At 40.1% G+C, this 23,638-nt stretch overlaps 2 protein-coding genes across 2 annotated transcripts in view; one reads left to right on the top strand and one right to left on the bottom strand.

Moving 5' to 3' along the window:
• The window catches only part of si:dkey-206f10.1 (adenylate cyclase type 8), a 29,360-nt gene extending 10,742 nt beyond the window's left edge, over positions 1 to 18,618 (bottom strand). The window contains exons 1-12 of the mRNA XM_057823613.1: positions 18,491 to 18,618; positions 9,312 to 9,558; positions 6,638 to 6,845; positions 5,831 to 6,568; positions 3,689 to 3,838; positions 3,483 to 3,613; positions 3,267 to 3,378; positions 3,067 to 3,194; positions 2,825 to 2,983; positions 2,514 to 2,742; positions 2,267 to 2,437; positions 20 to 120 (exon numbers count right to left, since the gene is read on the bottom strand). Coding sequence (XP_057679596.1) covers positions 20 to 120; positions 2,267 to 2,437; positions 2,514 to 2,742; positions 2,825 to 2,983; positions 3,067 to 3,194; positions 3,267 to 3,378; positions 3,483 to 3,613; positions 3,689 to 3,838; positions 5,831 to 6,568; positions 6,638 to 6,823 — 2,105 coding nt within the window. The 5' untranslated portion in view covers positions 6,824 to 6,845; positions 9,312 to 9,558; positions 18,491 to 18,618. The remainder of the gene's footprint in view (positions 1 to 19; positions 121 to 2,266; positions 2,438 to 2,513; positions 2,743 to 2,824; positions 2,984 to 3,066; positions 3,195 to 3,266; positions 3,379 to 3,482; positions 3,614 to 3,688; positions 3,839 to 5,830; positions 6,569 to 6,637; positions 6,846 to 9,311; positions 9,559 to 18,490) is intronic.
• Positions 18,619 to 18,653: 35 nt separating this feature from the next.
• LOC130908017 (protein EFR3 homolog B) overlaps positions 18,654 to 23,638 on the top strand; it is an 82,821-nt gene continuing 77,836 nt past the window's right edge. The window contains exon 1 of the mRNA XM_057823606.1: positions 18,654 to 18,891. Within this exon, the coding sequence (XP_057679589.1) occupies positions 18,804 to 18,891 (88 nt within the window). The 5' untranslated portion in view covers positions 18,654 to 18,803. The remainder of the gene's footprint in view (positions 18,892 to 23,638) is intronic.

Here is a 23,638-nt window from a genome sequence, read left to right as displayed (position 1 = left end):
AGAGTTGGTAATTCCTTACCTCGGCGCTGGGATAATGGCCTGGGCTACCATGACGAAGAGCAGCAAGATGAAGGCGCAGAGCAGGTTGGAGTTGAACATTTCGTCTCTCATCTGGGAAAACTAAGTCATTCAAAAAAGAGGACTGGCTGTCAAACACCATTTGCTAAGATATTTTCCATACACATGCAAAATTCTTCCGATAATGTCAGGCAATACACCCAAAATGTATAAGAGCAAATTTTAGGTTCAGAGAAGATGAGATAGCTCACATGTTTGTCAATGTGTGCCCTGCACCCCATAGTCAATCGGATTCGGTCTTGGTACAGTGGGGCAAATAAGTATTTCGTCAACCACCAACTGTGCAAGTTCTCCTACTTGAAAAGATTACAGAGGCCTGTAATTGTCAACATGGGTAAACCTCAACCATGAGCGACAGAATGTCGAAAATAAAAACAGAAAATCACATTGTTTGATTTTTGACGAATTTATTTCCAAATTAGAGTGGAAAATAAGTATTTGGTCACCTACAAACAAGCAAGATTTCTGGCTGTCAAAGTGGTCTAACTTCTTCTAACGAGGCTCCACTCATTACCTGTATTAATCGCCCCTTTTTTAACTCATTATCGTTATAAAAGACACCTGTCCACAACCTCAGTCAGTCACACTCCAAACTCCACTATGGCCAAGACCAAAGAGCTGTCGAAGGACACCAGAGACAAAATTGTAGGCCTGCACCAGGCTGGGAAGACTGAATCTGCAATAGGTAAAACGCTTGGTGTAAAGAAATCAACTGTGGGGGCAATTATTAGAAAATGGAAGACATACAAGACCACTGATAATCTCCCTCGATCTGGGGCTCCATGCAAGATCTCAACCCGTGGCGTCAAAACGATAACGAGAACGGTGCGCAATGATCCAAGAACCACATGGGGGGGACCTAGTGAATCACCTACAGAGAGCTGGGACCACATTAACAAAGGCTACTATCAGTAACACAATGCGCCACCAGGGAGTCAAATCCTGCACTGCCAGACGTGTCCCCCTGCTGAAGCCAGCACACGTCCGTCTGCGGTTCGCTAGTGAGCATTTGGATGATCCAGAAGAGGACTGGGAGAATGTGTTATGGTCAGATGAAACCAAAATAGAACTTTTTGGTAGAAACACAGGTTCTCATGTTTGGGGCAGAAAGAATACTGAATTGCATCCGAAGAACACCATACCCACTGTGAAGCATGGGGGTGGAAACATCATGCTTTGGGGCTGTTTTTCTGCAAAGGGACCAGGACGACTGATCTGTGTAAAGGAAAGAATGAATGGGGCCATGTATCGAGAGATTTTGAGTGAAAATCTCCTTCCATCAGCAAGGGCATTGAAGATGAGACGTGGCTGGGTCTTTCAGCATGACAATGATCCTGAACACACAGCCAGGGCAACAAAGGAGTGGCTCCGTAAGAAGCATTTCAAGGTCTTGGAGTGGCCTAGCCAGTCTCCAGATCTCAACCCCATAGAAAATCTGTGGAGGGAGTTGAAAGTCCGTGTTGCCTGCTGTAGAAGAGATCTGCATGGAGGAATGGGCCAAAAATACCAGCAACCGTGTGTGAAAAGCTTGTGAAGAGTTACAGAAAACGTTTGGCCTCCGTTATTGCCAACAAAGGGTACATAACAAAGTACTGAGATGAACTTTTGGTAGTGACCAAATACTTATTTTCCACCATGATTTGCAAATAAATTCATTAAAAATCAAACAATGTTATTTTCTGGTTGTTTTTTTCCACATTCTGCCTCTCATGGTTGAGGTTTACCCATGTTGACAATTACAGGCCTCTCGAATATTTTCAAGTGGGAGAACTTGCGCAATTAGTGGTTGACTAAATACTCATTTGCCCCACTGTATGATTGCCAATTAAGATTCAGTATGGCTTAAATAACCAGGGATCTTAGATGTAGACCTGACAAAAGCGCCTTGCAAACCTGATGTCACCAAAGGAACATCTGGATTAGATAGGTACTGTTTAATATGGGGGTTTAGGTAAGCATAGCCCTCCATGCCTCTGCCAAAAACAGTCCCTTGGCGTGAGACCGTGTCCAGGTGTTCCAGGAGGTCTCACGCCAGTGAAACATGCTTGGAACACTTCAACAAGGAGGGATCAAGTTGCGAAGTGAAGGAAAGTGAATTTGGATGTTTCTTCTTGTACAAGTGTGCTTTCAGTCACTACCAAACGTACTACCATTACAACCCGTCAACAAAAAGAATCCACATACATACCTTGTCCTCAATGTGTGTGTCCTTGAACACCAGAGACAAAGGACTTATGTGTTCCTGATGCATACGCTCGCTACTGCGAACCTCAATGGCATGTTTGATGCGTTCGTTGATTTCTTTGGAGGTGGACGGCCATATATTGGGCAGAGACCCATTTGTGAACGAGGCCAAGATCTAAAATGTATTACGAGTTCATTCAGATTAGTCCAAGGAAAACTGAAAGACCATGAGTTCTGGAATCAGAACTTACACTATTCATATCAATGGCACTACTGAAAGGAATTTCATGCGCTCGGCTTGTTTTCTGGACTCTCGGTGGCTCGTTGTGATCGTCTTTATGTCCGTCGTCTTGGTCACAGATCAGAAAAGTGTCGATGTTGTGTCGGCGCAGGAACTCATTCCTGTCAGCTCCACGTCCGTCCTCTGTTTTGTAGATGCCTTCTAGGCAGTCCAGGGTAGCCTTTGATATGTGAATCCGCCTGTTCAGGAAAAGAAAACTAGTGGTAAGATAAGGTACTTGAATGTTCTCCAATTTTACTAATAAGGATTAAATCCCCTTACCCTGGTATACCACCGGCCTCCAGCATGTTGGCGATGCCCACATCCCAGGACCAAACATCAAACTGCCATTTCTGGAGACCCAGAACCCCACACAGGACAGAGCCTGAATGGATGCCAATCCTCATGTCCATGTTAAAATTTAGCTGCTTCCGAACAGCCCTGACGTCGGACAGATGGAAGGTGATCCGACTTGTTACACTAACTTCAGAAACTGACCAGCAACCCATCGTGACTAAACTAACCGTATGGTGTTGATCATGGCTAGGCCCATTTCCACACAATGTCTAGCATGGGCACGCTGAGGTTCTGGAACACCGGATACACAATAGTAGCAGTCCCCCAGTATCTTTATTCGTAGGCACTGGTGCTCCTGTCACATTGTAAAAACCAAGATAAAGTAAATGGGAATGAAATGTATAGAAAATAGTGCTCAGGTTCCTACCTCGGCCAAACGGTCAAAGCGTCCAAAGAGCTCATTGAGCGTTCGAACCAAATCTTGAGCTGACAAGTTCATGGATAACAGAGTAAAGCCCTTGATGTCTGCAAAAAGAATGCTGCAGAAACCAACGATACTTCATTAACTTCAAAGTTCTACAATTGTAGACAACCTACAACCAGGATTTTAGCAAAGCAAAAAAAACGACATGCTTACACTCACCTGACGTCTTTGTATTGGTGTATGTAAATCTTGTGAAACTCTTGAGGACTGAGCTCATCCTCCATCGAGCTCATATCAGCGATCATTTCCAAGGCTACAAACCTGGGCAAGATGGACAACACCAGGCGTTCCTATTGTGGACAAACAAATCAAATATCAGCAAATTCTACCCTGTTGCTTAACTGGGGTGAGTCTAGTCATCATACCTGTCTCTGGTTCTCCAGCTCCAATTTGAGGCGACCTTCAATACAACGCCGTGTTTCTAGAAACACCTGTCGCTGTGAATGATCTGTCAGGTAGTGAATGAAGAATCCGGCTGTGTTCATACCAAGGTACAGAAGGCCTTTAGCAAAAACCTGCAACCAAGCAAGTTTTACTCCATTTACCCAGTAATGTCCAAAGAATAGTGAAGGTTCTATCTATTGAAGGGAATATTATCTTTTACTGTTTGACTGTTTGTATTACTCTAACACACCAAATCTAAAATAAATTGTATTTATATCATAGTTTAAGAAAAACAAGTAGAATATATTTGATATTATGAACAGTTCGACTTGAAATGATTAGAATTTGCAACGCCAAGACAACAGGCAGATAAGGACAGAACAGATACACGACACCTTCTGACTACGGAAGCCCAAATCACGCGTCATGCAGCTGACTGAGCAAGATTGACACTGACAAACAGATGATAGGCAAGACATCTACAAGCCCACGTCTGCACCACCAAATCCCGCAATCAGCGCTTCTGGACAGTCCAGAACAAATGGCGGGACATCTTGTCTTGCCACAAGGAACATCTGACAACGAGGAACCCGCAACTGAGAAATTGACACTCAGCACTCACGTGGCGCTGACATGGCAAAATCCTCAACTCTCGTTGCCCTGACAACAGTAACGCCCGAAACCCTCCTGCCCAATCCACACAGAGAATAATCCTAAACAACCCTTCTTCCGGACCACAGCCCGCCACACCAGAGCCTATAAAAAACTGAATGTTTTGAACTAATTGTTGTCATATTTCGCAGGAATCTTTTGTTGACTTTTAATATGGTGACCCTGGATCCAGTTTGCCACCTCGCCTCGGTCTCTCTGTGCTGTATGATTACTGCCGACTTGGACTTGTGTTTCGAAGCTTTTTTCCAGCTTTTAAAATGGAGTCAGTACAAGGGGTTAAGACTAGGCTTGTTCCGATCATGTTTTTTTGCTCCCAATCCGATCCCGATCGTTTTAGTTTGAGTATCTGCCGATCCCGATATTTCCCGATCCGATTGCTTTTTTTTTTGTTGCTCCCGATTCAATTCCAATCATTCCCGATAATTTTTTCCGATCATATACATTTTGGCAATGCGTTAAGAAAAAAATGAATAAAACTCGGACGAATATATACATTCAACATACAGTACATAAGTACTGTATTTGTTTATTATGACAATAAATCCTCAAGATGGCATTTACATTATTAACATTCTTTCTGTGAGAGGGATCCACGGATAGAAAGACTTGTAATTCTTAAAGGATAAATGTGACCTTGTATATTGTGACTAAATATTGCCATCTAGTGTATTTGTTGAGCTTTCAGTAAATGATACTGGAGCCATTTAACTGTTCTGCCCAAATGCATGATGGGAAGTGCAACCATGACTGTGCGTAGTGGCACCAATTGATATATTTTCTCTGTGTTGGGAAATAACATAGGGTGTTAAGAAAAAGATCAACTACTACCTCTCTTCCCCACATTACTTCCCACGATATTTCTAATTGTTGAGAGTGGGAATATAAAGCCTTAGCCAATCAAAAAAAGGCTCTAAAGACTGCCAAAATTCACTCTACTCATTTACGCTGCCTTTAAGCTCTATATATAAGTAAAACGGCGCCATTATAGATTGAACGCGACAGTGTGTGAGTGGGTCGTGCAGCGCATGCATTAATTGCGTTAAATATTTTAACGTGATTAATTTTCTAAAAATTAACTACCGTCGTTAACGCGATAAATTTGATACCCCTACTTTAAGCCAAAACTAAAGACTCTGGATGAGTGTAAGACACTTTGTCTGTAACGTTAAATATAATTAGAAAACGATTTAATTAAATAATATATATTAAAAATAGGCATGTCCGATATTTTTTTGCCGATTCCGATACTTTGAAAATGACGTGATCGGACCCGATCGATGCCGATCGATCGGGAAATCTTTAGTTAAGACTAAGGTGAACGCGCGGAGTTTGGACTTTTGGCCAGGTTGGAATTGCACTAGAGGGGTTCCGGAAGTCCGGCTGGCATGATTCCCACAATCGGTCTAAAAGGTCAGATTCCTTCACTATCAATCTATAAACCTTTTCCTCACCTTTCTTAAAATTACTGGATCGTTGCGGTAGCATATGACCTCCACAAGCAGATGCAACGATGACGTCAGCGAACCGGCACACATGGCCCACAGAAGAGGTAACGGCAGCAGTGTGTATGTGGCAAATAGCGTGAACAAAAGGTACCACGAAGGGTCTTTCTCCAGTCCGTATGCCAGTCCTCCCAGTACCTGCGCGGTTTGTGACAGCCAACTGGCCAGGCCGGCGTAGTGAAGCCACCTGGGTGACATGGCGTCCTTAAAGGTTAGCACAACGATGCACAGTGCTACTGCGAACACCATGAACGCACACGTCAAGCATCCTCGTAGGGGTTCCAAGACATCCTGGGGTGCCAATGCCAGGTACAACACTAGAATATGAAGTTTTGCCATGGCGTCGATCACATTGGTGATGGCTAAGGAGTTGCGTCTTTGGTGAGAGGAATGTTGCTGGTAGAGTTTTTCAAGGTCTTTTGACTTGAAGGTGTGCCTCAGGGTGGGTATGTAGATACCGTGAATAATCCGACCCCAGTGCACAAAGAAGTCGGCATCGCTAGCGTATTCATTCCCGCTTGACCCTCCAACACTATGGCTGATTGAGCCACGGATATGGGAAGGGTGAACCCGGAAGGTGGAAGAGCGGCGCTTGACTCCACGGGAGGCCTTGCTGCGGATCTGCCGGTTGATTTCTTCCATATAAGCGTCCGTCACAAAGATCTTGCGAGCTGGCTCCACGCCGACCTATTACACCAAATAACGGATTGATGAAATTGCAACTACTCGAGTAAAGCTTCGGGAATAATCAGTCACCTGAGCACTGAGTTCCTGCTGGATGATGATGTGCTTCACAGCATTCTGCCAAAGCATTTTCTTACGCCGAAGCCCCGGTGACAAGGTGGCGGTCAGGCAGTGGGGCTCGCGCAGTTCCATTGGGGAGACCTGCGTTGTCTCGGAAAAAGTCACCATGGGGTAGGACTTGGCTTCACTTCTTGGCATCAGATCCGATGAAGACAGTGGCCTGGATGAGGCAGAAGGCGTTAGAGAAATACAAATGAACAATGCATACAACTAGAAACTGCAATCTCTGGAGAAGTCACGATTTGGCTTTGGTGTTGTAGATACAGATCTGTCAGGTCACTTCCTGTTGTTTTGGGGACATGTTTTCTTGATATCAGGTCACTTCCTGTTGATTTGGAGACATTTGGGGGACACGTCCTGTTGAAATGAGCTCACTTCCTGTTATTTAGGGACATTTGGGGGACATGTCCTGTTGGTATCCATTTGGGGGACACGTCCTGTTGAGCATAGATCACTTCCTGTGAATTTGGGGATATTTTGGGGTCACTTCCTGTTTTGATATCAGGTCAATTCCTGTTGATTTGGGGACATTTTGGGGACACGTCCTGTTGATATCAGGTGACTTGTTGTTAATTTAGGGACATTTGGGAGACATGTCCTATTGATGTCCATTTGGGGGACACGTCCTGTTGATATTTCATCACTTCCTGTTGATTCGGGGACATTTGGGGGACACATCCCGCTGATTTTAGGTCACTTCTTGTCAATTTAGGGACATTTGGGGGATATGTCATGTTGATGTCCATTTCAGGGGAACGTCCTGTTAATATCACATCACTTCCTGTTGATTTGGGGACATTTGGGGGACACATCCTGTTGATACCAGGTCAGTTCTTGTTAATTTAGGGACATTTGGGGGACATGTCCTGTTGATATCCATTTGGGGGACACGTCCTGTTGATCATAGATCACTTCCTGTGAATTTGGGGACATTTTCGGGTAACTTCCTGTTGATATCAGGTCACTTCCTGTTGATTTGGGGACACGTCCTGTTGATATCAGGTGACTTCTTGTTAATTTCGGGACATTTGGGAGTCATGTCCTATTGATGTCCATTTGGGGGACATGTCCTGTTGATATCACATCACTTCCTGTTGATTTGGGGACACTTTCCGTTGATATCAGGTCACTTCTTGTTAATTTAGGGACATTTGGGGGACATGTCATGTTGATGTCCATTTGAGGGAAACGCCCTGTTGATATCACATCACTTCCTGTTGATTTGGGGACATTTGGGCAAGACATCCTGTTGATATTAGGTCACTTCTTGTTAATTTAGGGACATTTGGGGGACATGTCCTGTTGATGTCCATTTTGGGGACACGTCCTGTTGATATCAGATCACTTCCTGTTAATTTGGGGACATTTTGGGGTCACTTACTGTTGATTTGGGGACCTTTTGGGGACATGTCCGGTTGATATCAGGTCACTTCCTGTTAATTTAGGGAAATTTGGGGGACATGTCCTGTTAATATCCATTAGGGGGACATCCTGTTGATTTCAAATCACTTCCTGTTTCAGGGACATTCTGGTGCCACTTCCTGTTGATACTAGGACACATCCTGTTGATTTGGGGATATTTGGGGGACACATCCTGTTGATATCAATGGGCTGTAATGGTAAATGGTCAAAAATCCCAAGAACCTATGTTTTCCTGCCATTGAAAATGAATTGGAAATTTGGACATACATGGCCGTCCATGGCACCCCATTAGAAATGAATAGGACCGTTTTTGGCTAATTTTGGGGGAACCGTACATTTTTGCCAAATTCTGTATAAAAATTTTATGCCCCTTACCCTACCGGAATTTTTTATGTGTAAATTATGCGATTTTGTCAGAAACTGTAGGACAACTAGCGTTGTGAAAATTTTTTGTTTTTTCAAAAAATATTACGTTTACAGGTGAAGGGAAAATTTTGGGGGTTATTCGAAAAATGCAAGGCAAAGGCCCATCTAACTATGAAACTTCTGCTGAATGTGCTTGGGGATTGACTGTGGAGTTCCTCAGGGGTCAATATTGGATACCAAACTGATAAATGGTTTCTGTAATATTACTGATGTGTATATTTTTGCATAGTTTGCAAATATCTTTTGTTCTGGACAGGATTGAAACATCATTAGGAAGCTACTAAACTTATAATTGAAATACCCTGCTAGCACATCGCAGTGTGCAGAACTCTAGATTGGACCAGTTGGGTAAGTCCACGTGCTGCTAGAAGCTTTTGAACCAATGATCTGGTGGCCAGATTTAGACATGAGCTGGCTAATGCTCCTGAGTTAAACTCCTCCAGGTGGTTCTAGCTTGAGATATGAACTGTCGTCACTCGTGACTCACTAAAGTTTCATTGTGACCAAGCCCCATTCCCACATTCCCATCTGAATAAACCAGAACATCCTCGGGATGTACTCGAACAGACGTACAGTGTTCTGGTTAATCTCAATCCGCGATGTGTGGAATTAATCAAACGAAATAGGAGTGAGACAAGCGTCCGTTCACTTTTTCCAAATTAATCCAAATGTAAACTGTTATATGTTATATCTGTAAGACACACACTTGTTCCTGGAGGCATTTATAGGTTACGGACTGTCCTAGGTACACACATGTCACCAGTGCGCCAAAACTGACCTGAACTGTTGTCGATTTGGTGTATCCACCACTTGTGTTCGGGTTTGGCCATGCTATAGACAGCCAGGCTCTCAAGGTCCATTTTTCCAGATTCTGGTTCAGGCATAATCCAGAGAACCAAAAACACATTCACGTCATTTCTCCAGCAAAACAGGGCTTTCCATCCAAAACTCACGAATGAAGGAAGACAAATAATAAATCCAGGTGGAGTATGTGGAGTCTTCCCGACAGGATTGTAGTTCACCACCTGTTTTGAAAGCAAGTCCATAACTGTCAGGAAGCAGAGCAGCAGCGATGAGGAGTGTAAAGAGGATTAATTAGTCAGCAGCCATTTTCTCTGGTCTGCAAAGCTTAGGTCACTCGTGCCAAGATAAAGCTCTCTCTCCTTTCTTTTGCTCACTCTCTTCCTGTACAGCCAAGTCAGCCAAATCTCTTCAAAGCTGGACTGCCAAATGTGTTTATGTGTTATTTTAAATCCATTAAAAGAAAGTTTTACTATGTAGTTAGAAACATGTCAAAAAAAGAGAAACAGGGCTGTCTTTTCAAGGTGCAAAGCATTGAAAAAGTTGGAAATGTATTGTCTGAAGTTGACCAAACACCTAACGATTACTTGCGGATAGAGATGTCCCGATCGATCGGCATCCGATCACGTCATTTTAAAAGTATCGGAATCGGCAAAAAAATATCGGACATGCCTTTTTTTAACATATATATACGTTTTTTAAATAAATCATTTTCTAATAGTATTTAACGTTACAGACATAATATGTTACACTCATCCAGAGTCTTTAGTTTAGGCTTAAGGTAGGGTTATCAAATTTATCCCGTTAATGGCGGTAATTTTTTTTTTTTTAATTTATCACTTCAAAATATTTAACGCAATTAATGCATGCGCTGCACGGCCCACTCACGCATTGTCGCGTTCAATCTGTAATGGCACCGTTTAACCTATATATAGAGTTAAAAGGCAGCGTAAAATAAGTAGAGTGAATTTTGGCAGCCTTTGGAGCCTATTTTTAATTGGCTAAAGCCTTAAAATCCCTCTCCCTACAATTAGAAACATCGTGGGAAGCAATGTGGGGGAGAAAGGTAGTAATTGATCTTTTTCTTAACACCCTATGTTATTTCCCAACGCAGAGAAGATATATCAATTGGTACCACTTTGCACAGTCATGGGTGCACTTCCCATCATGCATTTGGGCAGAACAGATGGCTACAGTATCATTTACTGAAAGCTCAACAAATACTCTAGATGGCAATATTTAGTCACAATATACAAAGTCACATTTATCCTTTAAGAATTACAAGTCTTTCTATCCGTGGATCCCTCTCACAGAAAGAATGTTAATAATGTAAATGCCATCTTGAGGATTTATTGTCATAATAAACAAATACAGTACTTATGTACTGTATGTTGAATGTATATATTCGTCTGAGTTTTATTCATTTTTTTCTTAATGCATTGCCAAAATGTATATGATCGGGAAAAATTATTGGGAATGATTGGAATTGAATAGGGAGCAAAAAAAAAAGCAATCGGATCGGGAAATATCGGGATCGGATCGGGAGCAAAAAAACATGATCGGAACAACCCTACTTGCGGAGTCTACAAAATGAAATAAATATATTACAACTATTGTGTTACCATAGGTAGAGTTTGACTTTGGGGGCAGGGGGGGCACAACATGTTGATGACATCAAAACGCAGTGTCAGAATAAAATTAACTTACAAGAATATTTAAAATAATAAGATGACAATGAGCGTTGTGTGTTTCCCATCATTCTTGAGGGGAATTCTAAATCAAGCTGCATAGGCAATACTTTTCGCCAAGATCGTCATTCATTGAATTTGGTACGCCCGCTGGTGTCGTGCCAATGTAGTTACCTCAGTCAAAAATTGTATCCCCATGGGGGAGCCATATGGAGGTAGATTTGTGTCTTTATTATTCAATCAAAAAAAGTTGCTTTAAAAAAAAAAAAAAAGTTGCTTCAATTAAAATATATATTTTCAACAAAAAAAGTCTTTTCAACAACAAAAAAATGTGTTTAAATGCAAAAATAAAATTGAAACTCCAAATACAAAAAAATGCATGTGAAAGCTATTTTTCTTTGATTTTTTTTTTTTTTTTTTTTTTTTTTGATTGAAGCAACTTTTTGATTGAAGTAATGTTGATTTGTGTTTGGGCCACATTTTGACTTGGACATTTTTCTCTTTATTATTCAATCAAAAAATAAGTTTTTGTTTTAAGAGTGTTTGTTGCCAAAAAGCTCATTCTTGATCGCACACAAAAATACACACAGTCCCAGGCTTCAACTGGGACCGTGTACTTTGGTCAGATGAGTTTTTTTTAAATCAATGGCAATATTTTATGTGTTTCTCATACACATAAAAATGTACATATTTTAATAAATATAACAGTTGTGGCTTATTAGAGCCTACAAGTCTTTAAGTCCATCATTTCCTGTTGATTTTTTGGCCATTTTGGGGATACTCCCCATTGATTTTGTGACACTCCCTGTAAGTTTTGGGGCATTTTTATGTCACTTCATTGTTAACTCATTGGCTGCCATTAATAGTGCTAGATAGCCGAGATGTCAATCCATTTTGACTGGGTGAATGAAAGTGAGCCAAGTGCAGTAGTAAGCACACTCGATCGCACAAATCAAGCCCCTATTAGTGGAAAAACGCTTCTATTTCAAGTCTTTTTTTTTAATGTGATTTTTACAACTGTATTACAACCAGGTCATGGGAAAGCGATGGACAATGATCTCTGTGGACTATAAGCCGGTTTCCGTACAACACACACAAAGCTGATCCAACGAGTTCCCAACCGCCGCAATGTGCCAATGTACACAGCAGCTCAGACCAAGGCGGCTGAGAAGTGTACATCTTAAAATAGACCCCGAGCTGGTCTTAAGGCAATTAGCCTCATTACAGCTATAGCCAAGGTGGTATTATAGTTAGCAAGGGTCTGAAAAAGGCTCTTGAGTTTGCGTACTCTGGCAAAATGAGTTAAATAAATTTCGTTTTTCAGAAAATATGACATGTTTTGCTAGCTCTGAACCTAAGCTAGCATTCCTTATCAGCATATTCAGTGTTTTTAGAAAAACCACAGGCCCGTTGAAATGCTTCAGATGGAAATTTGTGGACCACAGACCAGAGGTTCCTCACCCTTTAAACTTGGCAAGACCTGGAAGCTAATTAGTATTGAGGCAAACATCTTTGGCTGCGCGCTAATCAGCTCATTGTCAAACAGGCTGATACTTTTGCCTTCGTGAGTGTTGCTGAGCTTTGCACTTTTTAATTGGCCTTTGGCTTTATTATTAAGCTTGAAGGTGTCATTGCAGCTACTGAAGATGTACCAAAAAATGCAGACGAATTCAGAAATGTGGGTGTGCAAATGTGCTATTCACTCATCCATTATTAGCCTGGTAAAGTCATAATTAACAGTAAATATTTTTATTAAAAACATTTAAAGGAACACTCGGTAACTTTTCAGTTTTGGTCGATTTTAGTGACGGAGGTGGACAAAAGCGAAAGCATTTTGCCGTAAGGAAAACTGCATTTCCTGTTAGGACCAGCGCACAGTGTCGTAAAACCATGATCTCCCGGTACAGTAAAAATGTTTTTTTTTTTTAATGTCATTTCTTTGGTGCGCTGCACAGCCCAAGCTATTTGACCAACCGTCACCGTTTGAATATCAAAATCGGAATTTGCAGAATTTGCGAATGAACCCACAAAAGTTTCCGTTCAAAATTTGCCAAAAACTTGCCCATTCATTTCTAATGGGGATTCCGTTGACGGCCATGTATGTTGTTCCATTCATTTCTAATGGCAAACATTTCCCCTTCTTTTTCTAACATAGGTGGTTGTGATTTTTGACCATTTTCCATTAAAGCCCGTTGACATTCAACTGGGGCCCATGTAAGTCAATGCCATTGACAGCCATGTACATCCATGACATTGACGGCCATGTACGTCCAAATTTCCCTATTCATTTTCAATGCAGAAAAACATGTATGGTTTTATATTTTTGACCATTACAATTAGTGTAACATTACAGCCCATTGACATTCAACTGGCACACAAGTTATTTGATGCCACTGATAGCCAAGTAAGTCCATGCCATTGACAGCAATGTACGTCCAAATTTCCCTTTTCCTTTCAATGGCAGAAAGACTTTTATGGTTATGATTTTTTTTTTTTTTTTTTTACCAAAAATTTACCATTACAACCCATTGGCATTCAACTGGCACCCAAGTAATTCGATGCCATTGACAGTCATGCACATCCATGACATTGCCGTCCATGTACGTCCAAATTTCCCATTCATTTTCAATGGCAGAAAAACATGTGGTTTTGATTTTTGACCTTACGCTTACTATAACAATACAGCCCATTGACATTCAACTGGCACACAATTAATTTGATGCCACTGACAGCCATGCACGTCCATGCAATTGACAGCAATGTATGTCCAAATTTCCCATTCAATTCCAAAGGCAGAAAAACGTGTGGTTTTGATTTTTGGCCATACACTTAACATTACAGCCCACAGACATTCAACTTGTGGCCGAGTATGTTGATGCCATTGACAGCCATGCATGTCCATGCCATTGACTGCCATGTATGTCAGAATATCAGCAGGAAGTGTCCCTGAAATGTCCCCAAATCAACAGGAAGTGATCCAATAGATCTGTATCTACCACAGCAGAGCCCAATTGTAATTACTTTAAAAATTGCAGTTTCTAGTTCTTGAGTGTCCTTTTATTCTGGTAGCCTCCCTTTTTCTTTTTTTGTCTCCTTGGACAAAACTTTTTTGCCTCTTTTGTTGCTCTGCCATCTTTGCAGAAGTCGCGCGAAAGCGTTTGCATCGTCTTCCATCTTTATAGCGAACGGGGAAAGGGTGAATTGACGTATGCCGTCAAGCAGTCAGCACATTTCTATTTTTTTTGTGTGTGGCACGTTTCCTCCCAGCCTCCTCACAGTTAAATAGTGCCGGTGAAAGTGATACAAACCCCAAGATAGAAAAGGAGCGTCATTTAACTAGTTGTCAATCAACATATCATCACAAATGTTTTGATAGTTACCTCATGTTGCTTTTTAAAAAGCACATTTAAGTTTTTTTAAACAATGTTTATTACCCTTTGTACAATACAGAGAGAGAGAGAAAAAAAACACTTAATATTTTATTTTGTTGTGTTTGGGTGTGTTTGCTTGAAAGGACATTTCCGGTTGAGTCCCACTGACTCATTGCTGCCATCAAGTGGTCGAAGCAAATCAGTTGGTCACGTTAGTGATGAAATAAATGAATTTTAAAAAACATATTATCAACATATTATGTTTATGATTTGCTTATGACACCATTTTGGTTTACTTTTAAGTATTTTGCACGAAAACATAATGTTTGTGTGTGAACGTATTCAAATTAGCTCCTGTCAAAGTAGTGGTGGGCTGACTCATATTTACCAGTGGGTGAGTAACACAGCTGTGCCGTTTGTATCGCTTTCCGGTTTTATTTTTTACTTTATGAATATTTTTTTGGGCTGGGGGAAAGCCTAAACTATCGACGTGGAGTGGTTCAGTGGTCAACTGTCTTAATTTAATGGTGAGTAGTAAATTATGACACTGGTTGTGAGAGTTCTAGTGTTTCTAGTGGTGGTTAGTTTTTAGTTACGGTCTGTAAATAACATTTCATTGTTTACAGTAGTTCGTTTTTCTCAGTACGGATTAAGTAACATTAAAAAAAACACTGGAACCTTTGAAATGTTAACTAAAAGGACGTGCTACTCAATTACTCTACAGTACTAGCTTGTCTTGATTTTTTACTTCCGTCAGAATACCGTTTACGTATCTACGTTTCAAAACGTCAGAGTCTATTAATATGAACGATCTATTTTTTTATGTTATTGTCGTGTTCACTTTGTCGGCAAATTTTTGTTTACGCGTGACTTCCATAGGCCAAGGTGTATCCGGCGGGTTTCCTGAGTTTCCAAGCCCAAGTGAAGAGTCCCTCGGTCGGCCGAGTGTCTCTCCTTTTCCCGCCTCTGTGACGCTGGAAGTGCATCGTCCCCTAGCGGCAGACATCCAGCATGACAGGTGAGTTTGAATCGAGATTCTCAAACTACATCTGCTGGCCGTAACGATTTTACAGCGTGTCATTATTGTGGAGGAGTAATAGTAGTAGTAGTAGTAGTAGTACAGCGATCCCTCGTTTTTCACAGTTAATGGGGACCGCAACCAGCGGCGATAAGTGAAAAACGAAGTAGCGCCCCCAACCAGGGCCGGCCCAGGGCAATTGGGGGCCCTAAGCAAAATAATGCAAAGTGGCCCATATTTTTGGCCCACCATTTCGTCACAGTGTACTGTGAAACACATACGTGCGATCCAACCCATACGTCCATATTTTGTATATTAATCAGATTTTGTTGCACTGCATACTTCAAACTTCTTGCCCCAAATGATTGTCAGTACTTACAGTAGATAGCGCCAAACCTTTTTCTAAAAGAGGACGGAAAGAAGTTAAGGAAGAACTTTTATTTTTGTAAGCTTATAATCAAGTCTCAAAACTCACAAAAGTCAAATAAAGCAAACTGTAGTAGACAAAATAGAACACAAATTAAACAATTGCCAGATTGGGGGGCCCCCTGGCGGTCAGGGGCCCTAAGCAGCTGCATAGTCTGCGTATAGGCTGGGCCGGCCCTGCCCCCAACCCACTAATTTTTTGTGTGTGTCTGTGTTCAATGTATTTCAGATTTAGCATTGGAAAGAGATTCATATAAGACATATTTTTTTCCACTTTTTTCCCCAAAGTATAATTAAAAAAAACTTACGCATACATATATATTTGATAAATGGTTTTTAAACTCCTTAAATGTAATAATTTTGATAAGTTTTAAACATGTTGATATCCCACTGAATTATCTTAAAATAAGAATACAGTACAAAAATGGGTGTTTTTATTAAATGCTTCATTGAGTGAGTCCACTGAAATCCGCTCAACTTGCTCACTTACACACAATGAGTTGCTACAGCAACTGTTTGACAAGCTAAACGATGATTGACGCATGCGGCGCTTTGAAGTTTCGGCTTCCAAGCATCTCTGGCAAGATCAAACCTAAACGTCTGGCAATCATCGTTAACTTTAATAAGCAACTCCAGTGCGCTGCCTGACCGCTAAAAGCAACAGATGGAGAGTGAGACAACATGATCGGATCGGAACAGCTAATCTGTGTTTTTTTATTTATTTTTTAATTGAAAAAAAAAAATCGGTGATTGACTGAGGGCACGATGTTTGAAGCTCGAAGTAGGGAGGGACCACTGCACCTGTTATTTAATGCAGCACGGTGACTGAGTGGTTAGTACGTCCGCCTCACAGTTATGAAGTAATTTAGGTTTGAATCCAGGATTGTCTTAGGAAAACCGTCACCGTCAGTGTTTTTCCTGTATTTTGTTGCTGTTTCCTATTTTAATGACAAAATAATTATATTTCTATTCAAACTAGAGGCAATGATTTGATTTAAAGCAACACTAGGTAACTTTTCAACCTATATCTTGTTGATTTATTGTTATAATAAACAAATACAGTACTTATGTACCGTATGTTGAATGTATATATCCATCTTGTGTCTTATCTTTCCATTCCAACAATAATTTACAGAAAAATATGGCATATTTTAGAGATGGTTTGAATTGCGATTAATTACGATTAATTCAATTTTAAGCTGTAATTAACTCGATTAAAAATTTTAATCGTTTGACAGCCCTAGTACATATATAATATATATTTTTAAATGAGGCTCTATGTACAAGAAAAAAACAATTGGCTAACTTACGTAGAAAAAGTTCGCTAGCTTAAGTGCTGTAAAATGCTAAAGTTTTTCGTTTTACAATGCTCTTAACAAATTTTTCAGACACATATTCCCACAAAAACGGTTGGAGCGGTCGTTCATTCGAAATAGCACTGCAGCTATCTATTATTTTAGTAATCGATTAATCGATGAACTATTTAGTTCGAATATTCGAGTAATCGGATAAGGAACATAAAATTTTTACCTGAGCTGAGCCTCACAAGGTGTTTATATATACACAGTGGGGAGAACAAGTATTTGATACACTGCCAATGGGTTTTCCCATTGACTGTGTATCAAATACTTGTTCTCCCCACTGATAAAGAGGATCTATGTACAACAAAAGACCAATTGGCTAACTCACATAGCAAAAGTCTGCTAGCTTAAATGCTATGAAATGCGAACGCTTTTTTACAATGCTCTCAACAAATGGCTCAGACACATATTCCCACAAAAAATGGCTAAATATTCCTATAAACTAAATTATGAATGCATTGAAAAACATTAGCTCAAACAAAAACTTAGCTTACTTTGGTCTTAACAGGGAGCAGTTGGATTCAGCCATGTGAAAAGAGGCAGTCCATAGGGCAGTGTATCCAACCTAATCAATCAAACTGAATGCAAACACTTTCAAACTAAACCATTACAACGCCACTTTAACAACAAAACTTAATTCGAATATTTTTTTCTAATCGAATACTCGAGTTAAATCGATTAATCGTTGCAGCACTACTGTATTGTGAGATGCTGACCCGGATGACGTCACATTCGCATTCCTCCTCAATACAGGAGGAAGTTATTCATTTTAATGGCGCAGGATTTGGGGAAAAAAAAATATATATATAAATCGATTGCTTCCACACACATCCAAGTGGTCCATTTCATTCAGGAGCATAAAATACCTCATGAAATATGAAATAAACATGCCTTTTGCTGTCATAGGCACTTTTAAGGCAAAATACTACCGCTTCTGTCCACCAGCGTCGCTAAAATCCAACAAAACTTTAAAGTCACCTGTTGTTGCTTTAACTGCTTTGCAATCTTTAAAGATGCAGTTTCAAACCCAAGTGTTGACATGTGTTGTACCACCTCACATTTCTGAACAATTCCACATCTAAAGAAAATCGATATGAGTAACTTTTTTTGAGAGTCCATCATTTAAGATAAAACAAGTACAATCACTGAAAAAGTGTAAACTTTAAAAATACATTTAAAAGAGAAATTGCTCGCTTGTACATCTTACTATTTTCTATCCCCAGTTTTCCAGATTTTTCGGGTAATAGCGCCATGAATTAATATTTTCTTGAGCATCCTAAATTCAAACTTACTGTGCAACTCTCTTTGAATGCCAAACCCACGGACTCCATGCATTCACTCGGCCGTGGGTGCGCGTACCCTCCTCTCTTTTGTCTCTCCCTGGTTCAGAGTGACACTTGGACCGGATAGAGAGGCCCATTGTGTCAGTGAGATGTTTATCAATGAGACACAGAGAAAGCGTCGAGCGAGACAGAGCAAAGCTGTCGGCCTAATCGCTAATCTCTCCCGTTAATACGGTCAACCTGTATGCACGGTAAATATTAATGACTTAGGTAAGGCTGTGGACTTTCTCCGATATTTCTGTTGCGCGTTTATTTGGCTATCATGCCCTTGCCCGTGCCCGTCGACGACCCGGCCTCGCAGAGGCTGTCGCTGGACTGTCGTACGCTTCTCGACCACCGTGTTGGAAAGGGTGAGTTTCTTTGCTCTTTGCTTTAATGCAAAAAAACCCCCCAAAAAATCCTTGTTTGCCTTAATTTGTAGCGTTCAGTAGGTTACTCAGTGCATCATCCACTTTGATAATTAAACGCCATGCTAATGATGCCAACACTTATGCTATACTGAATACAAATATTAATAATATTTGATACTGTATGTGTGAACACTTCTCACTAATATTTGAAGACTAACCAAGCAAATGAATTATCATTAAATTAACATAAAGTTACGACAAGACACTTTTTACTAGGAGTGGGAACCTCTTGTTACCTCATGATACGATACGATTTGCGATTCAAAGCTCACGATCACGATGACCTGACGATATTGTGATACAACGATTATTGATACATTGGTCAGGAAATCATACTAGGATATTCTACAAACTAATAAACAGAAAAACAAGCTTCTGCTGCGAATTGGAATGAGTTTATCACTAGTAGACGTCCAATCCATTTGAAGTGGGAGGGTGGCAGCGAATTCGCTGCCACCCTCCCACTTCAAACGGATTGAACGTCTATGGCCGTCATTGGCAGCCAATGCCAGGCAATGCCAAGCAATGAGGTAATTTTGGGCCATTTAAGGTCATTTACCTGTTGATTTTCAGTTACTTCCTGTTGATTTGGGGTATTTTATGGGTTACTTCCTGTTTATTTTGTGTTACAGAACAGGAAGTGACCTGGAAATCACCCAAATGATTAGGCAGTGTCTCAAACTCAACAGGAAATGACCTGTAAATGCCCCGAAAATCGGACAGAATGACTGCGAATGCTCTGGTTTCGAATTAGTGCTGCAACAGTTAATCGATTAACTCGAGTATTCCGTTAGAAAAAAGATTCAAATAAAATTTTGCTGCTTCAAGTATTCGTTTATTAATTTGGGTGGATACATGACCCTCTAGGCTACCTCATTTCACATTGCTGAATCCGTGTGCTCCCTGTTAAGACCAACATAAGATAAGTTTTTGTTTGAGCTAACGATTTTTTTGAATGCATTCGTAATGTAGTTTAAAGGTATATTTTAGTGATGCACGATAATACATTTTTCAACCGATATCGATAACCGATAATTTCCTGCCCCTTCCACCCGATAACCGATAATGTCACGCCGATAATTCTATTCAAATATGTATGTAAAACTTTAAAGTCTACAAAGATCAAATTTTACTGTGCAAAAATGTAATTTAGTGCTATTTTTTCCCACATCAAATGTGAACAAGTAGTAAATTCTAACATCTAAACAATGGCAATGACATTGTGTAATGGTACGCTTTTGGCAACAATTACTTGGAGAATAAACACCCAAGTTGCACAAAAATGCCTTTAAAAGTAAGCCGTTCCTAACATATATCACATTACTACACTGCAAAAACACCTCCTTAAAGCTAGCAGAATTAGACAAAACTGTTGATTGCGCACATTTGGAGGCTAAATCAAGTATATAATTATCGGCTTGCATTATCGGTTGAATTTTGTTTTATCTGGATTATCTGTGTGACGTCATAATTGCCATTATCGGCCGATAATTATCAGTGACCGATATTATCGTGCATCTCTAGTATATTTAGCCATTTTTTGTGGGAATATGTTTCTGAGCCATTTGTTGAGACCATTGTAAAAAAGCGTTAGCATTTTATAGCATTTAAGCTAGCGGACTTTTGCTATGTAAGTTAGCCAATTGTTCTTTTGTTGTACATAGATCCTCTTTATATATATATATATATATATATATATATATATATATATATATATATACACACACCGTGTGAGGCTCAGCTCAGGTAAAAATTTTTATGTTCCTTATCCGATTACTCGAATATTCGAACTAAGTAGTTCATCAATTAATCGACTACTAAAATGATAGATAGCTGCAGCCCTATTTCGAATGAACGACCGATCCAAGTCTAATAGAGTAATCTAATAAGTATTTTTAAACATTGACACCTTTTTAAAACGATATCTCGATTCTTGGCAGGAGCATATCGATAACCTTTTGGGATAAAAAGTATCACGATACATCACCATTTCATTATTTTGTCACACCCATACTTTCTACAAACTCACATGACAAATACATACATTTATAACAAACATAATACTGAAAAAGTGTGGAAAACCGTGGATATTAGGGCTGCCACAAACAATTATTTGCGATTTTTCGACGTATTGGCTCATTTGTAAATCATGTTATTTACTCTTACACGACTCAGGGTTTACCATTTTAGCAGTTAAATTTGAACTAGCGCTGTACAATATCGTCAAAATGATATGTGACAATATCGACGTTTATATCTATCAACATTATCGCCCTAAATAGACCTGTTCCTGCAATGCACATTTTGGCCAGCAGATTCCGCCCAATTTGTGCTGACTCGCTTAATTGACTGGGTTACATATTCCATAGTATTACCACCAATTGACCTCAAGAGGTCCTTGTTCTATCCAATTGGTTTCTACTGCCAACTTTACGTGAGTAATGCATGCAAGACAATTGAGCAACACATATCATCTCCGTATCAGTCGAGCCGGGAAATTTGCTTTCTGACATAAGGGCTACGGAGTTCAGTGTATGTCTGAAAGGGGCTTTTGTAAACACGCTGAGCAGCCAGGGAGAGAATTGACCCATGATTTCTCTCTGAACCCTTCTTTTCTCAGTCATTCTGTGATATATTAATCAGTAATTGCAAAAACAAACGAGTAGTTATGTACAACCCCTATGGAATCGCCAGTCTCGGATGAGCACTCACTCAGACATTTTATCATGTAGAACAAACTTGGATAAAAAGCTTGAAAAAATAACGAATTAGTTCAAAAGTGCAACTCTTTAGCATTCTGAAACACTAAAAGAAATGAATAGAAAACATTGTGGTGGTCAGTAAATGTTACTTTTATAGAGCAAGTGCAGGGAAATATATATGGAATCACTCCATTCTGAGGAAACAAATATGGAATCATGAGAAACAAAGAAATAACAATCAAAACAGATCTCTAGTATTTAGTTGGACCACCTCTGGCTTTTATGACAGCTTGCAGTCTCTGAGGCATGGACTTGATGAGTATTCATCATCAATTCCGTGCATGCTCTTTTTGATTGCAGTTGCCAGATCATCCTTGGTCATCCACCATAGGTTTTCAATAGGGTTGAGATCTGGGCTATTTGCAGGCCATGACATTCACTGAATGAGCCTTTCTCCAAGGAATGCTTTAACAGTTTTAGCTCTTTGGCATGATGCATTGTCATCTTGGAAAATGATTTCATTATCCCCAAACATATTTTCAATTGAAGGGATAAGAAAGCTGTCTAAAATTTCAATGTAAACTTGTGCATTTATTGAAGATGTAACCACAGCCATCTCCCCAGTGCCTTTGCCTGACATGCAGCCCCATATCATCAAGGATTGAGGGAATTTTCATCTTTTCTTCAAGCAGTCATCTTTGTAAAACTCACTGGAACGGCACCAAATAAAAGTTCCAGCATCAACACCTTGTCCAATGCAGATTCCTGACTCATCACTGAAAATAACCTTTATCCAGTCATTCACAGTCCATGATTGCCTCTCCTTAGCTCATTGCAGTCTTGTTCTTTTCTGTTTAAGTATCAATGATGGTTTCCTTTTAGCGTTCCTGTATGAAAATCCCATTTTCGTGAGGCGATTTTGCAGTTCTGTCACATACCTTGACTCCAGCTTCCTCTCATTTCTTCATTTGTCTTGTTGTACATCTTCTGTTTTCAAGACATATGGCCTTGAGTTGTTTGTCATGACGTTTGGATGTCTTCCTCGGTCTACCAGTACGCTTAACTTTAACAACCTTGCCATGCTGTTTGTACTTGGTCCAGATTTTTGATACAGCTGACTGTGAACAGCCCACATCTTTGGCAACCATACGTGTAGCGTTACCTTCTTCAAGAAGTTTGATAATCCTCTCCTTGGTCTCAAGAGACATCTCTCTTGTTTGAGCCATGATTCTTGTGAATCCACTTGGTCCAGCAGCCCTCCAAGGTGTGATAACTGCACCGTTTTTAACTGCTGACTAACGAGCAGAGCTAATCTGAGGCAGGGGCCTAATTAAGGAAAGGAAATTGACTGGGTGTGTCTGTATTTTCTGCTCAAAATGGAGTGATTCCATACAGTTTTCTTCAGAATTGAGTTATTCTATATTTATTTCCCTGCCCTTGCTCTATAAAAGTAACATTTACTGACCACCACAATGTTTTTTATCCATTTCTTTTAGTGTTTCTGAATACCGAGAAGTTGCACTTTTTAACTAATTCATTTTTTTTTTCAAGCTTTTTATCTGAGTTTGTTCAACAGAATAAAATTTCTGAGTGAGTGCTCGTCCGAGACTAGCGATTCCATACTTTGTTTTTGCTAGGGGTTCTATATCCGTAGCCTCTGTCTTTTTCCTGTACGTACATGATTTCAGCGTGTTTTGCCTCATTAAAAGTAGTCCGGGCAAAACTTCATGCTTAGAGCTGGTGAAACAAAATAATTCCTCGAGGCGGAGAAAATACCTTGATCAATTTTTAAAATCGAGTTACTCGAATTTTTCGAGTAATCGTTTCCGCGCCACTTACAGTGTGGCAAATACTAATTGTGCAAGTTCTCCCTTTTGAAAATATTACAGAGGCCTGTAATTGTCAATATGGGTAAACCTCAACCATGAGAGACAGAATGTGGAAAAAGAAAACAGCCATTGTTTGATTTTTAAAGAATTTATTTG

The sequence above is a fragment of the Corythoichthys intestinalis genome, chromosome 19 (assembly GCF_030265065.1).
Source record: "Corythoichthys intestinalis isolate RoL2023-P3 chromosome 19, ASM3026506v1, whole genome shotgun sequence".
NCBI classification, from domain to species: domain Eukaryota; kingdom Metazoa; phylum Chordata; class Actinopteri; order Syngnathiformes; family Syngnathidae; genus Corythoichthys; species Corythoichthys intestinalis.
Note: the sequence above shows the minus strand (reverse complement) of the source record. Positions and strands in the feature narration are given on the sequence as shown.